General features: G+C 35.3%; 2 protein-coding genes across 2 annotated transcripts in view; one reads left to right on the top strand and one right to left on the bottom strand.

The window, feature by feature from the left end:
- LOC134851336 (C-1-tetrahydrofolate synthase, cytoplasmic-like) overlaps positions 1–16982 on the bottom strand; it is a 425442-nt gene that overhangs the window by 229926 nt on the left and 178534 nt on the right. The gene's annotated exons all lie outside the window — the stretch shown is intronic.
- LOC134851950 (cytoplasmic FMR1-interacting protein homolog) overlaps positions 1–16982 on the top strand; it is a 55385-nt gene that overhangs the window by 1736 nt on the left and 36667 nt on the right. The window contains exons 2-4 of the mRNA XM_063868225.1: positions 10596–10701; positions 11329–11468; positions 16718–16849. Coding sequence (XP_063724295.1) covers positions 10605–10701; positions 11329–11468; positions 16718–16849 — 369 coding nt within the window. The 5' untranslated portion in view covers positions 10596–10604. The remainder of the gene's footprint in view (positions 1–10595; positions 10702–11328; positions 11469–16717; positions 16850–16982) is intronic.

A 16982-nucleotide genomic window follows, 5' to 3' on the forward strand; every position in this document is an offset into this window, starting at 1 on the left:
CTGTCATGATAATCCATTTTTGTTACAAATTAAGACCACGAAACCGATTATATTGTCATTATAATCGATCAATTTCGTAAAAACACGATTCATTGAAATCCATTATAATGGATTATAATCCATTTAAAATCCATTATAATTGATTATAACGGTTCATAACCTTTACATTTTTTTGCAAAATTATTCGCAAAACTTGCAATATTTCTGCGTTACTCACGGCCTACATGCAACCTAAACCTACTCAAACTAACCCCCCTCCCTCACTTTGCCCCCATCCACATTTGCCCAAACCCCACCCCCTCCCCCCTACATTCCCCTACGTTTATCCCTACGCCCACCCCCATATTTAGTAAAGTTTACCCCCAAAACCACACCCCCCAAGTTACAATTCCTCCCCCCCCCCCGATAGTTTGTTCACCGTTGAACGGGACCGGGGAGGGGTTACTCAGTGTGAACAACACCTATTTACCCCCATTCTCCAATTTAACCGCCTCATTCAAGTTTTTTGTTCCACCCTCCCACCCCCCCCCCCCATTTTTTTACCTTACCCACGTTCAGTAAACGGGCGGAGGATAAACTGAGGAGGTGTAAGCTGTGGGGGGGGGGGTAAACTGGGGAAGGGGGTTGGTAAAAGAGGCGATGGAGCTTACGTAGTATAAAAAAGTAGAGAAAACTTAAATAATAAAAATTTCATGTGAAAAGTGAAAATTTATGAAACACAATACCTAGCAACTGCACAAAACAAGATATGAGATAATTTTTAAAAATTGCGAATTTCATAATTTCGTCACAAAGAATTCATTATAATCGATTATGATCTATTATAATGGACAACAATGATTTAAAAAGTATTATGACTACAATTTTTCTAAATGGATTATAATCGATTATAATGGAATATATTTTCCCAATTTGCTTGTAGATTGGGAAAATGTAGCCTGTTTTTGGAATCCGAATCATGAACTAAAATGAAATTTTGAGTGCGTTATTTTATATTATCCTAAAGGTATTAACTTTGTGAGCTCAAGTTGAAAAACACTATATATGATCATTTTTTCGAGGTTCGAAGAAAAATCGGAATTGTTATGCTTGTTGTGGTTTGTTAATTAAGCTCTTTTTTAAAAACTTTTAATACCATATGTAATATATAATTGTATGGAGCTCAAATGTAAAACAAATCCCTTGTGATAGATTTATGTAAAGTTATGGAGATTTTTGTCTTATTAATAGAATATGAAATGTCATTGCATCCATCTTTGGCTTAATCACCGTGAAGGAGGATACGTTGAATATGGAGGCAGAGCAAAAAGCAGAATCGTCTAAGTGCAGAATGGGTCCAAGGGCAGAAAAAAAACAGAAAAATATTAAATTGTTTATTTAAATTTATACAGGCTAAATGATGATGCAATAATTTTTAGAATATCGTGAATGAACACGAAAATTTTTTTAAAATTTTGAATGATTTGAAAGATTTCACCGAATTTTTCAAACAAGCTTTAAAAAAAGTCTCGATTAAATTAGTCAAAAAATGCATAAAATATTTGTTTCTTTGGTAATTTTGACAATTTTTAAATTTAATTTACCGATTAGCTTACAAAAATTATTTTTTTTTGTCATTCTGCTCTTGGACCCATTATGCTCTCAAACCTTAATGATAGGTCACTGCTGAACACGCGATCAGTCTTGTTGTAATCTTATGGGGGATTGAAAAATTTCTTTGTTCTATATACGTAAGCTGAAATTCAATCTGGTTCAAATGAAAATCTTACTAAAACGAATTAGGCCATCTTTGTTGGTTTTGCAATGTTGGGGAATACTTAAGTTAAATTCTAGCAAAATTTCATTCTTTTTTTCAATTTTTTTTACAGTTTTATTATTTTAATAATCATGAAAAAAAGTAAGCTTTGAAGAGCAGTCAAAACACTCCCAGCAATGCCTTGTCAGGAGTAATTTTAGTTTTTCTAGGTTGTTATTTTTACAAGGCATCCGATAGTCCTATTGTTTGATGTTCGAACCTAAAATCTTTGTACGGCGTTTCTTTTTGTCTTATTAACCGGACCGGTGACTTAATCAGGAGTTTCCCGCACCAGAGTTTCATGGATAGTATTCGATTACAAGGGAAAATTGTTGTCTAAACTGCTGTCATGATAATCCATTTTTGTTGCAAATTAAGACCACGAAACCGATTATATTGTCATTATAATCGATCAATTTCGTAAAAACACGATTCATTGAAATCCATTATAATGGATTATAATCCATTTAAAATCCATTATAATTGATTATAACGGTTCATAACCTTTACATTTTTTTGCAAAATTATTCGCAAAACTTGCAATATTTCTGCGTTACTCACGGCCTACATGCAACCTAAACCTACTCAAACTAACCCCCCTCCCTCACTTTGCCCCCATCCACATTTGCCCAAACCCCACCCCCTCCCCCCTACATTCCCCTACGTTTATCCCTACGCCCACCCCCATATTTAGTAAAGTTTACCCCCAAAACCACACCCCCAAGTTACAATTCCTCCCCCCCCGATAGTTTGTTCACCGTTGAACGGGACCGGGGAGGGGTTACTCAGTGTGAACAACACCTATTTACCCCCATTCTCCAATTTAACCGCCTCATTCAAGTTTTTTGTTCCACCCTCCCACCCCCCCCCCCCCCATTTTTTTACCTTACCCACGTTCAGTAAACGGGCGGAGGATAAACTGAGGAGGTGTAAGCTGTGGGGGGGGGGGGGGGGGGGGGGGGGTAAACTGGGGAAGGGGGTTGGTAAAAGAGGCGATGGAGCTTACGTAGTATAAAAAAGTAGAGAAAACTTAAATAATAAAAATTTCATGTGAAAAGTGAAAATTTATGAAACACAATACCTAGCAACTGCACAAAACAAGATATGAGATAATTTTTAAAAATTGCGAATTTCATAATTTCGTCACAAAGAATTCATTATAATCGATTATGATCTATTATAATGGACAACAATGATTTAAAAAGTATTATGACTACAATTTTTCTAAATGGATTATAATCGATTATAATGGAATATATTGATACTAAAAATACCAATTTTATAATCCATTTTCGATGGATTATAATACATTCTTTTAGTAATTTTATAGATACTGATTGTAAAATGACAAGATAATCGATTATTATCCATAAAACTCCAGAGCGCGTTATTGTTCCGACTTTCGATACGAAAGTTGAGGAATATTTGTGCTCGGGGTGGGTTTTTTTTCTTGAGACAAATTTCGACTTTTTAACTAGCCATTTTTGACGGAATTTTTTAATATCATTCGAAAGCTATTGTTGTCCTGAGCTTACATTTGAAAATATATTTTACCTGTGCTCATTTTTCGTAAAGTTATGAATGTTTAAAGTTTGCCATTTTGGCCATTTTGGCCAATTTGGGACAGTTAACGCGCGATATAATTCGCGCTAATTACGCGTAAGCGGAGAGTTAATCTGTCTTATAAATCGTTCCAAATTGGTTGAAAGAAGCTTAATTGCCATAATTTGTTTGTTACATGGAGCGAAATCTATCCTTTTGTACTTTATATGGCGTGTGGGGGGATGATTTTCATAAAAAATTTCAAATTTTAGAAAAAAAAGTTTTCATTTTTTTTATTTCATTAAATTTTTCTTTGTTGTTTATGTTATTACTGCTCCATAAACCTTAAAAGGCAGTCGGAATTTTCAGGGCTTCGCCCTGATACGAGCAGTCTTGTTTATTTTAATATGAGATAGATATCACTTAATCAAAAGGAGACCATTGAGACTTACTAGTCCCCACATTTTAAATTGCAATACACGCGCAATTTCAGGCATATGATTGCTGGGAACCATTAATACCGGATGCCACAGTTTTCTTTAAAACAATCTTTTTATTTGTATGCAGATTTTTTTGATTCATATTATGCCGTAGATTTTTCAGTCAAATGGTTTACGGTATATCATACTATATCCTTCTCCTTATTCAAATGAACACTCAGGAGCACAATGAACATAGGTTTCGGAGGCTTGATGGACAATTATTGTCTCAAAAACAAACGCGGTTTTCCCATGTTTTCTCGCTAAAGTAAACAAGACTGCTCGTATCAGGGCAAAGCCCTGAATGTTCCGACTGCCCTTTAAGGTTTATGGAGCAGTAGTAACATAAAAAAAATAAATGTAATAAAATAAAATCAAAAAAAAAATTCTAAAATTTGAGTTTTTTTTATGAAACCATTCGCCCACACGCCAAATAAAACAAAAAAGAATAGATTTCGCTATTGTAACAAATCAATTATGGCAAATAAGCTTCTTTCAACTAATTTGGATCCATTTCTAAGACGGATTAAATCTCGCTTACGCGTTAATAGCGCGAAATATATCGCGCGTTAATTGTCAATCTTTAAACCCCCATAACTTTACCAAAAATGATCACAGGTGAAATATCTTTTCAAATTTAAGCTCAGGACAACAATGCTTTTTGAATGATTAAAAAAAGTTTCGTCAAAAATGGCTAGTTAAAAAGTTAAAATTTGTCTGAAGAAGAAAAAAAAACCCACCCGGAGCACAAATATTTCGTTACTTTCGTATCGAAAGTCGGAACAATAATTAGCCTCAAATCAAACTGGGACGATGTTTAACCAGATTAAAATTTGCCGCCCACGCGTTATTAGAAAAAAATATATAGAGCGTATTGGCTGTTCTGAATAGGCTAAATTGGCTATTTTTCAAATCTCCAAAAGTGAACGAATTTTTTTCTACATAAAAGTTCTTGGCGCTAGTACAATTTCAATTTTATAGCTCCAGAAGTAGAATTTTGGCCAAAAAACGACGCCTCGCACAAATTTACCAAATTTTCTGCGCGAGTTGCCAAAGAAAGGCATTTCGAAGGCCTCATTGGTCTGACTACACTTTACCGTCAAGATAATTTTAAAAAATTTTCTCCTCACACGCAGTATATGAAGAACAAAAAAGATACACTTGCGTCTGATATCAGAATAAGAGCAATTTGCTAGCCCTAATTTACTTTAAAATGATTTAGTTGGACCTGTACGCTTTAAAAAGACAGAAATTACGCGTTTTTATCCCAATTTTATTTATTGTAGCGAAATTAGTCCAAAATTTAATCCCGACAGCTAAAGAACAAAAATTTGCCGACAAAATAGGTTGGAATTTTGAGCTGGTGACATCAAACATTTTCAGATGATATAGCAATGCCATTCAAAATCGAAACTTGTCTTAATAAAAAAACTACCCGAACACAAATATGCCGTCGCAAGCCGGAAACTAACGGAAAAAAGGTCCCATTAATTCGCTTAAAATTATACAAGACTGCTCGTATCAGGGCAAAGCCCTGAATGTTCCGACTGCCTTTTAAGGTTTATGGAGTAGCAGTAATACATAAAAAAATTAACTTAAATAAAATAAAATGAAATTTTTTTTCTTCTAAATTTTGATTTTTTTAATGAAAGTACAACAAGACTTCTCGTATCAGGGCGAAGCCCTGAAAGTTCCGACTGCCTTTTAAGGTCTATGGAGCATTAATAAGATGAAAAATTTCAATGGAATAAAAAAAAATCAAAAATTTTTTTTGGAAAAATTTGAGATTTTATGTAAAAACATCCCCCCACACATCATATTAAGTACAAATTGATAGGTTTTGCGCCTATTAACAAATCAATTATGGCATATAAGCTTCCTTGAACCAATTTGGAACAATTTCTAAGACGGATTAAATGTCCCTTACGCGTTAATAGCGCGAAATTTATCGCGCGTTAATTGTCCCAAATTGGCCAAAATGGCAATCTTTAAACCCCCATAACTTTACGAAAAATGATCACAAATAAATTATCTTCTCAAATTCAAGCTCAGGACAACAATAGCTTTCGAATGATATAAAAAAATTCCGTCAAAAACTGCCAATTAAAAAGTCGAAATTTGTCTGAAGAAAAAAAAAACCCACCCCGAGCGCAAATATTCCCTTACTTTCGTATCGAAAGTCGGAACAAAAATCATTTGTCATGTCATTGATGATGGCACAATTAAATGTTTCTGAAGCAAGTTTAAAAACTTAATTGTTTCGTTTCCAGAGATTCAATTTCTATTATATTGCCGCAATTTCTTGTTTTGAAACAAAACAACATAAAATAGTCAGTATGATCAAAAACAAATTACGAAACCAGTGTATAAATTACCTTAAGTGATGCAGTCAATACTTTTCACCTAATTTAAAATGATAATTTTGCTCTAACAAATTCCAAATTCACCTCGTGTATGGTTTTTGGTGCGTGACTGAAAGTATTGAGAAAAAATATGTTGAAAAAAATCAAAACAACTACTTATGCGGGTTGTTTCATTGTATAAGTTGTAACAAAACAAGTAATATAATGTCGAAAGTTCTTTTTGGATCGTGTGGGATAACTGCTCAAAGATTAAAAAAACTGGGATAAAAACTTAAGATTTTTGAACAACAACCAACTGTGACAATTAAACTTTTCCATTATTTTTAAGATCAAGATACATTAAGTAGATACATAAGATACATAAGATATCAATTTGTAATTTTCGATGGCCTCTGCTAACCGTAAGATGCTTCCGAAAACTATTTTAATTTATTTCGGAACAAAATTCTTAGCAGTCCCACAAATGATTGTTTTGGATCTTCTCAAAATTGACCGAAACATTAGGATTATTTCTCACCGTTTGATAACCCGCATACTTAGGTTGTTTTGAAAACTTCGAATAAAGTAAGCAAATTTATAATCGTTATGAGTGTTTTTTTATTAAAACCAATTTCTGAAAAACGAATAGAGTGAATTTCGAACCAGGTGTCATCAAAATTCCAGGCGGGTCGAGTGTGCTATCCTCCATGCATTTTGGGAATTACAGAATTGTCCGGTAAATGTTTTGTAGATTTAATCTATAGAGCTGAAAGCGTAATATGGTATGTTATGCGACGCTTAAAACTGTTCCGAATTGAAATCAAGCAAGCTAATTGGCCATTTTTATTTCCTTATACGACTCAAGTTTCAGCCCTTAATACTTGATAAGGACAGTTTTTATCAAAAAACACTCTAAAAAAGTTATTGGAAGTGAAAAAACCAGAAAATTGAGGGTCTTGAATCTGGATTCAGAACATTCAGGATTTTTCCTCAAGCGCGTATCTGGAAATTTCTTGAGCGAAGGATAATTTTCCAAAAAATGGAAATTTTTGTCGACCTATTTTTACACCGTATTTTAAAAAAAGTCTTTAAAATTGAAGTCTTTAGGTCCTTTTTGAGAACTGATGATAAACAACGCACGCTTCCCTTTGAATGTTAAGGGTTGGTTAGCGAAAAAATGATACCAAAAAAGAGTAGCAAAGAGTACTAAAGTGGAGCCCTTTGGGTAGTCAGGGGGTTAAATCATTAAATGGGGCTTTGCCCCCCCCCCTAGATTCTGTACTACTTTGCCTGATATGCGAGCCTTGTTTAAATCTACGGTTGAATTTCTTTTTTTTTTGCTTTTTTGTTTCTTTTGAAAACACTTTCATGACCCAACAGACAAATGGTTTGCTCCAACACTAAATCGTTAGCAAAACTGCTCAGATCACGACGCAACCTTAAGTTTTCGAAATGCCATTGATTGTCTATTAAAACGTTTTTGGCTAAGGAGATGGTGAAATTGCGTCTAAATATACTTTAAATAAAAAGTTTAGCTTGCATTAAATCCATTTGAAATGATATTTGAGCCAGATTTACTAGCCGCTCACGCGTAATTTTGACAAAATTTAGCGCGTTAACGGTCTGAATTTGGCAATTTATAAAGCACAATTACCTGACAAATTTTTGGTGCCGTTGAAATATCATGTAGCTCAGAGCCAGGGGCGGATTTAGGGGGGCGGACGCTTTGGGGGGGGGGGGGGCAGCATCCTTTTGTACTATTTTGAGAAATGCATTTTTGGTGACGGACCCTAAAATTTTTTTAAAGGCGCCTTTGGCGCCAATATATACTAATTTCGAACCAGGTGTCATCAAAATTCCAGGCGGGTCGAGTGCGCTATCCTCCGTGCATTTTGGGAAATACAGAATTGTCCGTTAAATGTTTTGTAGATTTAATCTATAGAGCTGAAAGCGTAATATGGTATGTTATGCGACGCTTAAAACTGTTCCGAATTGAAATCAAGCAAGCTAATTGGCCATATTATTTCCTTATACGACTCAAGTTTCAGCCCTTAATCTTTGATAAGGACAGTCTTTATCAAAAAACACTCTAACCAAAAATTATTGGAAGGGAAAAAACCAGAAAATTGAGGGTCTTGAATCTGGATTCAGAACATTCAGGATTTTTCCTCAAGCGCGTATCTGGATAATTTTCCAAAAAATGGAAGTTTTTTGTCGACCTATTTTTACACCGTATTTTAAAAAAATCTTTAAAATTGAAGTCTTTAGGTCCTTTTTGAGAACTGATGACAAAACAACGCACGCTTCCCTTTGAATGTTAAGGGTTGGTTAGCCCTTTGGGTAGTCAGGGTGTTAAATCATTAAATGGGTCTTTGCCCCCCCCCCCTAGATTCTATACTACTTTGCCTGATATGCGAGCCTTATTTAAATCTACGGTTGAATTTCTTTTTTTTTTGCTTTTTTGTTTCTTTTGAAAACACTTTCATGACCCAACAGACAAATGGTTCGCTCCAACACTAAATTGTTAGCAAAACTGCTCAGATCACGACGCAACCTTAAGTTTTCGAAATGCCATTGATTGTCTATTAAAACGTTTTTGGCTAAGGAGATGGTGAAATTGCGTCTAAATATATTTTAAATAAAAAGTTTAGCTTGCATTAAACCCATTTGAAATGTTTTTTGAGCCAGATTTACTAGCCGCTCACGCGTAAATTTGACAAAATTTAGCGCGTTAACGGTCTGAATTTGGCAATTTTTAAAGCACAATTAGCTGACAAAATTTTGGTGCCGTTGAAATATCATTTAGCTCAGAGCCAGGGGCGGATTTAGGGGGCGCTGACGCTTTGGGGGGGGGGGGGCAGCCCCTTCTTTGTACTATTTTGGGATATCCATTTCTGGTGACCGACCATAAATTACTTCTAAAGGCGCCTTCGGCGCCAATATATACTAATTTTGAGGGGGGAGCGCGCGCCGAATTAACGCGATTTTTTGGTCAACATTTTCAAAAAAGAGCCTTTAAACGCCCTTTTTGGCCTGCTTTTTGAAAAATTTTGCCTGCAGCGCAGAATCTTTGGCTAAAACAGGGTCTTTGTAGTGCTTTGGGAGAGCTCGGAATATCAAATCGGCCTAAAAAAAGGTCGACAAAACTTTCGAACTTATTTTTGAAAATCCGCCCCCCTCGAGAAAATCCTAGACCAGCTCCTGCTCAAAGCATTAACACGAAAGTCAGAAAAAAGCTTGCAAACTCGTATAGATTGTTTTGCAGTTAACTTTTGTACACTGCTTTCCTACTGTTTGTTTTAATCACCCTTTTGCTTACCTGTAAAAAGAGTCATCGGACTAAAGTAAACTTTTAGCCATTTAGATTTCTAAAAAGGTATTCAAAAAAATTTCTGCTAGTGTCTAGAAAAACAAAGTTTTTTCGGCCAATTAAGGCAGCTTATTTCTGATAGTAAAACTATTTGACTAAGGTCACAATACATATACTCAGGGGCAGATCTAGGATTTTCTCGAGGGGGGGCGGATTTTCAAAATATTTTCGAAAATTTTGACGACCTTTTTTTTAGGTCGATCAGATTGATTTTCCGAGCTCTCCCAAAGCAGCAAAAAGACCCTGTTTTGGCCAAATTTTCTGCGCCAAACAGGTCAAAAAAGCCGTTTTTGTGCACTTTTTGAAAAATTTTGACAAAAAACGCGTTTTTTTGGCGCGCGTTCCCCCTCAAAATTAGTATATATTGGCGCCTAAGGCGCCTTTAGAAAAATTTTAGGGTCGGTCGGCCAAAAATGGATTTCTTAAAAAGTACCAAAGGGGGGAGGGACCCTTTGGGTTGGCAGGGGTTCGAATCCCTGAGGGGGGAGGGGGCGTCCAACCACCCCCCCGCCCCCTCCCCTCCCCTAAATCCGCCCCTGCATATACTAATACATAATACTATAATTTTGTTTAACTTTGTTTCAGCCTTTATTACCCAATTTTTGAAGCTGTTAAGACCCTACAAAAAAATTTGATAACTTCTTCTCGATTCTTTTTTTTTCAACATCTAATCTTGACCGATAACTTCATTCAAATAAAGTCGTAAGAAATGTAACGGTCATTTTATTTTCGAGGAATTTGTAAAAAAAAATGTAAGTCAATACAATTCCCATGAATGAGAATTGTTTGGCTTGGCCACCATTTTGCATTTTTCATATATGGATTTTCATGACAAGCACTTTCGGTGTGTGAAGTTCAATCCGGCGTTCTTAAAAAAATCAAAATATGTAGCATCAAATATAGAGTGTGGTCCTTACAATCTGCTTCCTTGTTCAAAAATCCTTGTATAAACCAGTTTGAACTTGTGGGTTATGGTTATGTTTATTAAGACTTTTCACATTCTATTTTGCCGGCTATGTATTCTGTTATAAAATTAATTGATTTTGACTTCCATGTATACACTTTAGCAAGACACGATGGAAAGCTCTGACACTCATTCGGGCGAAGGAGAGGTGGACAACAACATGGCTTCAATGACAGATGCCTGTCAAATCATCGACTCTCTGCATATAGGTGGGTGTAGCTGAGATCCATGACTTTCATGTGGTTGAAGACAGAGGAATCTCAAATATTTCAGTTGACACCGACAACAGAAAGGACTTAGAGCGTTTTAGCTACAATTAATAAAAATGCGAAAAAAGTTTCAAGCCCGTTTTTAACAATTTTTTGTGGAAAAATATCCAAAAGAGGAAATTTTGTTCAACCTGAGATCAAGTATTGAAATAACTGATGTTTTTTTTTCTGTTCACGTGATCCAAAAGTTGATGTTTTGCTTTTGAATGATTCAATAAAATGGGATGACAGTAGTCAAAACCGAGTAAAATTTAATTTTAATGGCGTTTTTTTTCTGTTGTTGAGCCATTGTCCGTAAGATAACCGAAAGTAATAAATCATAAGAATAATTAAAACACATATTCTATTAGGTCGTTTTGGTCCGCAAGAGATATGACGAACATTTTCCATTTTTTTGGCTTGGATGTTTTGCATCTCCGAAAAAAAAAATCAAGGACTATTGATCATGGTGGGCCTTGAGCCACAGATCATTCGACTGAGAGGTAGACCTCAAGCACTAAATAAAATTACCTTAACCGCTTGGCCAAGCAACCATCTACAGCTATTTAGTCTGAAACTTTCGTGTAGGTCTTAAGATTCCCCCCAACATGCAGCCTCCGGTGGAACTGCACCACTTCTCCATCGCCTACTTGCCAGTGAGTGACCAGTCCTATGAGAACCCAGCCTCTATCATGATCGCACTTGCAGAACTCAACAAGGAAATAGAGGTCAGTACAATCGAGTGTAATAAAATTGAATACTCAAAAAAAATTGAGAATGGCAAGGTTATAAAAAGACAGACGGAACTAATTAAAAAGGGCAAACCAACGACTAGCTTCTGAAAGTATTTGCAAACAAACCTTTGTAAAATTTTTTTATTATTATCTAAAATTTAGTAAGGTAAAAAATTTATTAAGCGCTTCCGTGGAAGCAAAAAGGTTGTAAAAAATTAAAAATTGATCTGCATTTTACAAAAAAAAATTTATTGTGGAATGTTTTTCGATTTTTTGTTGCTTTTTTATTCATTTTACGAAGACAACTATTGTCAACTATGCATAAATTACTCTTGTTCTAAATGTCTGCTCAATATCGGCTACAATAGTTGATTTCTGACATTAAAACTCCGTAAAAGAGGATGGTTCAACAATGGGATGTGTTACTGAAAGTATAAGTTGCCCGGGTTTTCAGATAGTTTTTAATTATCTGAATAGATGTGTTTGCGCCACGTTTTCATGACAATTCTTGGATTTTGTAGATTCAAATTTTGCTTGCAAATTCAAATTTGTAGGTTTTTTTCTCGAATCTTCATTTATCTTTCTGTTATTTTCTGTGGTAGTTTTCTTATAGCTGCATTTGTTTGATTTCGTGACTTAAACTAAAATTGCGATAATTGGACAATTACCGCGCAATTCAGTTTGTCATATTGAAGCGTCAGTGTCAAAATAACTCATTGAAAACTGAAGCAAGACTGCTCGTATCAGGGCTAAGCCCTGAATGTTCCGACTGCCTTTCTAGGTCTATGGAGCGGTAATAAAATTAAAAAAACTAAATAAAATAAAAATTAAATGAAAATTAAAAAAACTCAACTTTTTGTGAAAATTATCCCCCCCCCCCCACTCGCCATATAAAGTACAAAGTGATAAATTTTCTTCTTACTAACAAATCAATTATGGCAAAAAGGCTTCCTTCAACCAATTTGGAACGGTTTCTAAGACGGATTAAATTTCCGCTTACGCGTTAATAGCGCGGAACATATCGTGCGTTAATTATTCCAAATTGGCCGAAATGGCAATCTTTTAACCCCCATAACATTACGAAAAATCATCACTGGTGAAATAACTTTTCAAATTTAAGCTCAGGACAACAATATTTTTCGAACGAAAGAAAAAATTTCCCCAAAAATGGCTAGTAAACAGTTGAAAGTTCGTCTGAAGAAAAAAAAACCACCCCGAGCACTAATATTCCGTTACTTTCGTTACGAAAGTCGAACAATGAGGCAGGTAACTTGATCGTATTATTATGTTATATGACGCAAAAGTTTTTTTTCAGTGTTTTGCATGGCGTGTAGGGAAAAGTAAAAAACAAATTTTTTTTAGAAGCAATTTTAGACGTTTTTCAATCACAAAATTGAAAATCACCATTGAAGGGCAGTCGAAACATTCAGAGTATTGTTCTGATTTGTTAAACTTGCTATCATTTCTGGCCTTCAAATGAGATTTTGAATGGTCATGATTGGATAAACTTACACTCAGAATCCGTACTCAGAAATGACAAAAAAAGTCAAATACATGTTAAAAAAACAAATAGCACAGATTGTTCCGACCATGGTTTTTTTTTTAGAAAACTACGGCTTAGAAATTTTTCCAATTAGTGTAGTTTTTTCTAGTTGGTGTGATAAAAAATCTGACGTAAAAATATAATTTAGACATTTTAGACAGTCATGATAATATAGGCAAATTGGACAAAACATTTTTGAAGAAAAATGACAAGAAAACTAAAAAAAACATTAAAATGTTTTTTCCAAATTTTTTGCAGAAAAAAACTTGATTTTTTTGAAAATTTTGGTTCCGAAAATGAAGCTAGAAAACTCCAAAAACTAGTTTTGCTTGCTTTAAATTAAGTTTTAGGGTCTTAAATTAGGCAGATTATTAGGTTTCAGCTGTTGTAAGCTTGCTCGCCTGCTTTATTCGCACGAATTAAGACAAAAAAATCAAAATTTTCAAACCGGTTTTTTCTCGACACTAAAAAAAATGTCAGGATTTTTTAAATGTGGTTGCAATCACGACTGAAAGGCCTCAATTTGATATATCAAATAACCAAGTCCATTGATTATTTGTGGTACCTGGTTTTGCGTGGAAAACAAAAGAAAAAAAACTAAAATACACCCGAGTACAAAGTTCCTCCACATTTTCGTTTATCAAACGCTACTCGACCAAAATTATAAAAAAAACAACAAAAATGCCGAAACACATAACGCTAATGCTCTAGCGTAATCAGAAAATAATCATTTTTATTTCAAAGAGCAATTATCTCAACAGAATATTTCAAGCTTCATGTTAACGGTAACAACGCTCTCAGAGTACATTTGCAAAAAAATTGCATTTTTTGAAAGCTGAGAAACTGTATACCTATATATTTAGACAATCGGTCGTATCAGATATGTTTTAGAAAACAAAGGATATCCCACCTAATTTAGTGTTTGGATCAACTACTATGACAAAATCCTTGCTGGTTCTGTAATTTCCAAAACAGATGATTTCAGATATTGCAAATTGACGACATTTTCGAGCTTACTTTTAGATAAATACAAACGAACGGGTAAAGGTGTCGTGTTCATGTTCATCATGTTCAAAAGTATAGGTGTCGTCTTCAAGAGTCTTTGAGATAAACGCAAACAAGCTAGTAAAAGTGTCGTGATTATGTTCATCATGTTCAAAATTAAAGATGTTATGTTCAAAAAACTTTGAAATAAACCCAAACCAGTCAGTAACGGTGTCGTGTTGATGTTCATCGTGTTCAAAAATCTTTGAGCTAAACACAAACTTTCGATTAAAAAATTCGTGTTCATGGTCATCGTGGTCAAAAGTAAAGGTGTCGTGTCCAAAAGTCTTTGAGATAATTTAATCGAGCGAGTAAAAGTGTAGTGGTCATGTTCATCGTGTTCAAAAGTAAAATTGTCGTTTCAAAAGTCTTTGAGATAAACACAAACGAGCCAGTATAGGTGTGTTCGTGTTCATCGTGTTCAAAAGTATAGATGCCGTGTTCAAAAGTCTTCGAAACAAACACGAGCGAACGAGTAAAAGTGTCGTGTTCGTGTTCATCATGTTCAAAAATTTTTGAAAAAAATACAAGTAAGAGTGTCAGAGTGTCAAATAAAGAGCGAGTAAGAGTGTCATGTTAATGTTTATTGTGTTCAAATGTAAAGGTGTCGTGTTCAAAAGTCTTTGAGATCAACACAAACGAGCAAAAAAAGTGTCGTGTTCATGTTTATCGTGTTCAAAAACTAAGGTGTTTTCTTACAAAGTCTTTGAAATAAACACAAACAAGCGAGTTAAGGTGTCGTGTTCATGCTCGTGTCAAGTTCATCTTCGCACTCTAAAACTATAGTTTAAGTTCTTCTCATCAATGCAAAGTGTTCAGAAACTTCCTAAACTCAAATTGCAAAGAATGGTCCGGTTTGATTGTGTTTTAAGTTATAAATGTACAAAAATGTTACCATAAGCAGCGACATTTATTATGCCATGTGTTTTTTGTCATGTGATTTTTTTCAAAAATTCCTAAAAGCAACCCGGGCCGAAGTTTCCACTTTATGTTTTGACCAACACAAGCGAAACACATGTTCGAACGGAACGACCAAAAATATCGATATTTCGACCAAGTCGACCAAGCGAGTTATGTTTTGACCAATACGACATAAAATATCAATGTTTCGACCAAGTTCGACCAAGTTTGACCAAGTAAGATGTGTTTTGACCGGCACGACCAAAAACTTTTATGTTTCGACCAAGTTCGACTGAATCATATGTTTCGAGCAAGTTCGACCGAGGAAAAACGTTTCGACCGAGTAAGACCCTGTTCGAGACCCCAGACTCATGCTCGTGTCGTGTTCATCTTCGCACTCCAAAACTATAGTTTAAGTTTTGCAACAAATTTTTGGCCTGTGCAAACCTTCGCGACCAAATTTAGGCATGTCCAGACTTTCGCGACCGCAACTTGGCTTTCCAAACTTAAGCGACCACGATTATCCGTCGCGACTTTCGCGACCGAAACGGAGACGGCGCGACCAAAATATCGGGACCCATTTTTGGTATGTTCAGACTTTCACGACCAAGATTTTCGAGGCGGAGACGGCGCGACTCCTCGGGTTGAGATGTTAGACTTATTATTCGACCGGCTCGAACAAAAAAGCTATGTTTCGCTCGACTCGAACCAAACTAGCTATATTTCGACTGAAGGTAAAAATTCAGTACTTGTATTCTGTTTTTGAATCTATTGTATTAGTCAGGCTGTACACCTCCATAGCCAGGTTTTGATTTCTTTGTTTATTTTATGTGATCAAACAAGGCTTTTTAAAGTAATTATAGAGCATAGTCGCTCCTAAATTAGCATAATTCTCGTTCATTTAGATTTTAAAAAAAACAGCTAAAAAGATTTTATAAAAAATAGGATTCTTTTCTGCGGCTAAAACTTAAAAGTCGACATCCAAACTTTTGTTTCGAGTACATTCTTGCTAATTAATCTAAACTCAATGTAAAGGTATTTTTATGAAAAAGCGTTGTGGATTCAAACTTCTTGAAATGAGCATTTTTGCTATACATGTTTCTACATTTTGATTTACTCCATCATATGAGACTTTTCTATAGATCGTACAAAAGATCATCTTTATGTTCCGACCCCCCAGTTCGACTTTATGTTTTGACCCAGTTCGACTGTATGTTTCGATTCAGTTCGACTAAAGGCACAGTTCGATGCAGTTCGCACAGTTCGACTAAAAGCGCTGCGCGACTATGGATTTTTTGTTGCACAATGACATCTGGTTCGACCACTTCGGTCAAAACATAAAGTCAAAAACTCGGCCCGGGGATCCGTATTTGAAGAAACTGTTTTCCCGATTTTTTTTACCATTCAGTAGACTTTGAAAATGAGGATTTTCGTAGAAAAAATATGTGCGACGTACGAGTAATCAATTTCTACACAAACCATATATAAATGTATGTGATTGCGCAGTACATTCTATGGTGGACAACCTCGAGAGCCTCTACTTGCCAGAGTCGCACGAAGTTGAGATAATTTTTTTTGATGCTTATTTTTTTTACTGTCAGAGTGCAATTGTTTATTTCGGCTATTCAAATGCTCGTAAATGTGACACGCCATCACCAAAAAGACCCCAGAAAAGAGCATCATTTCAAAAGAGCAGCATTGAAGGAAGTTGCGCTTATATCTAGTTAGCACATTTTATAAATTTATTCTGGTTTAGATTCAGAAGAAGGTGGTTCAATATCTGGACGAGGCACAGGAACATGCTAAGAATCTGTACACGTGGAGATCTCTGATGCGACTGTTTGTCATGGGAAGACCAACTCTGTCGGAACGAACGGATGAAAACAAGGTAAAACTTTTTAATGATTTCAACAATCAGTAACTGTAATTGCATTTGAGCATGCCAGAATTTTCGTTTTGATTTTGACGTTTTTCAAAAATAAATAAAAAACCTTAAAATGTCAATAAATCCAGGCGGCTGT

The sequence above is a fragment of the Symsagittifera roscoffensis genome, chromosome 7, assembly GCF_963678635.1.
Source record: "Symsagittifera roscoffensis chromosome 7, txSymRosc1.1, whole genome shotgun sequence".
Taxonomy (NCBI): domain Eukaryota; kingdom Metazoa; phylum Xenacoelomorpha; order Acoela; family Convolutidae; genus Symsagittifera; species Symsagittifera roscoffensis.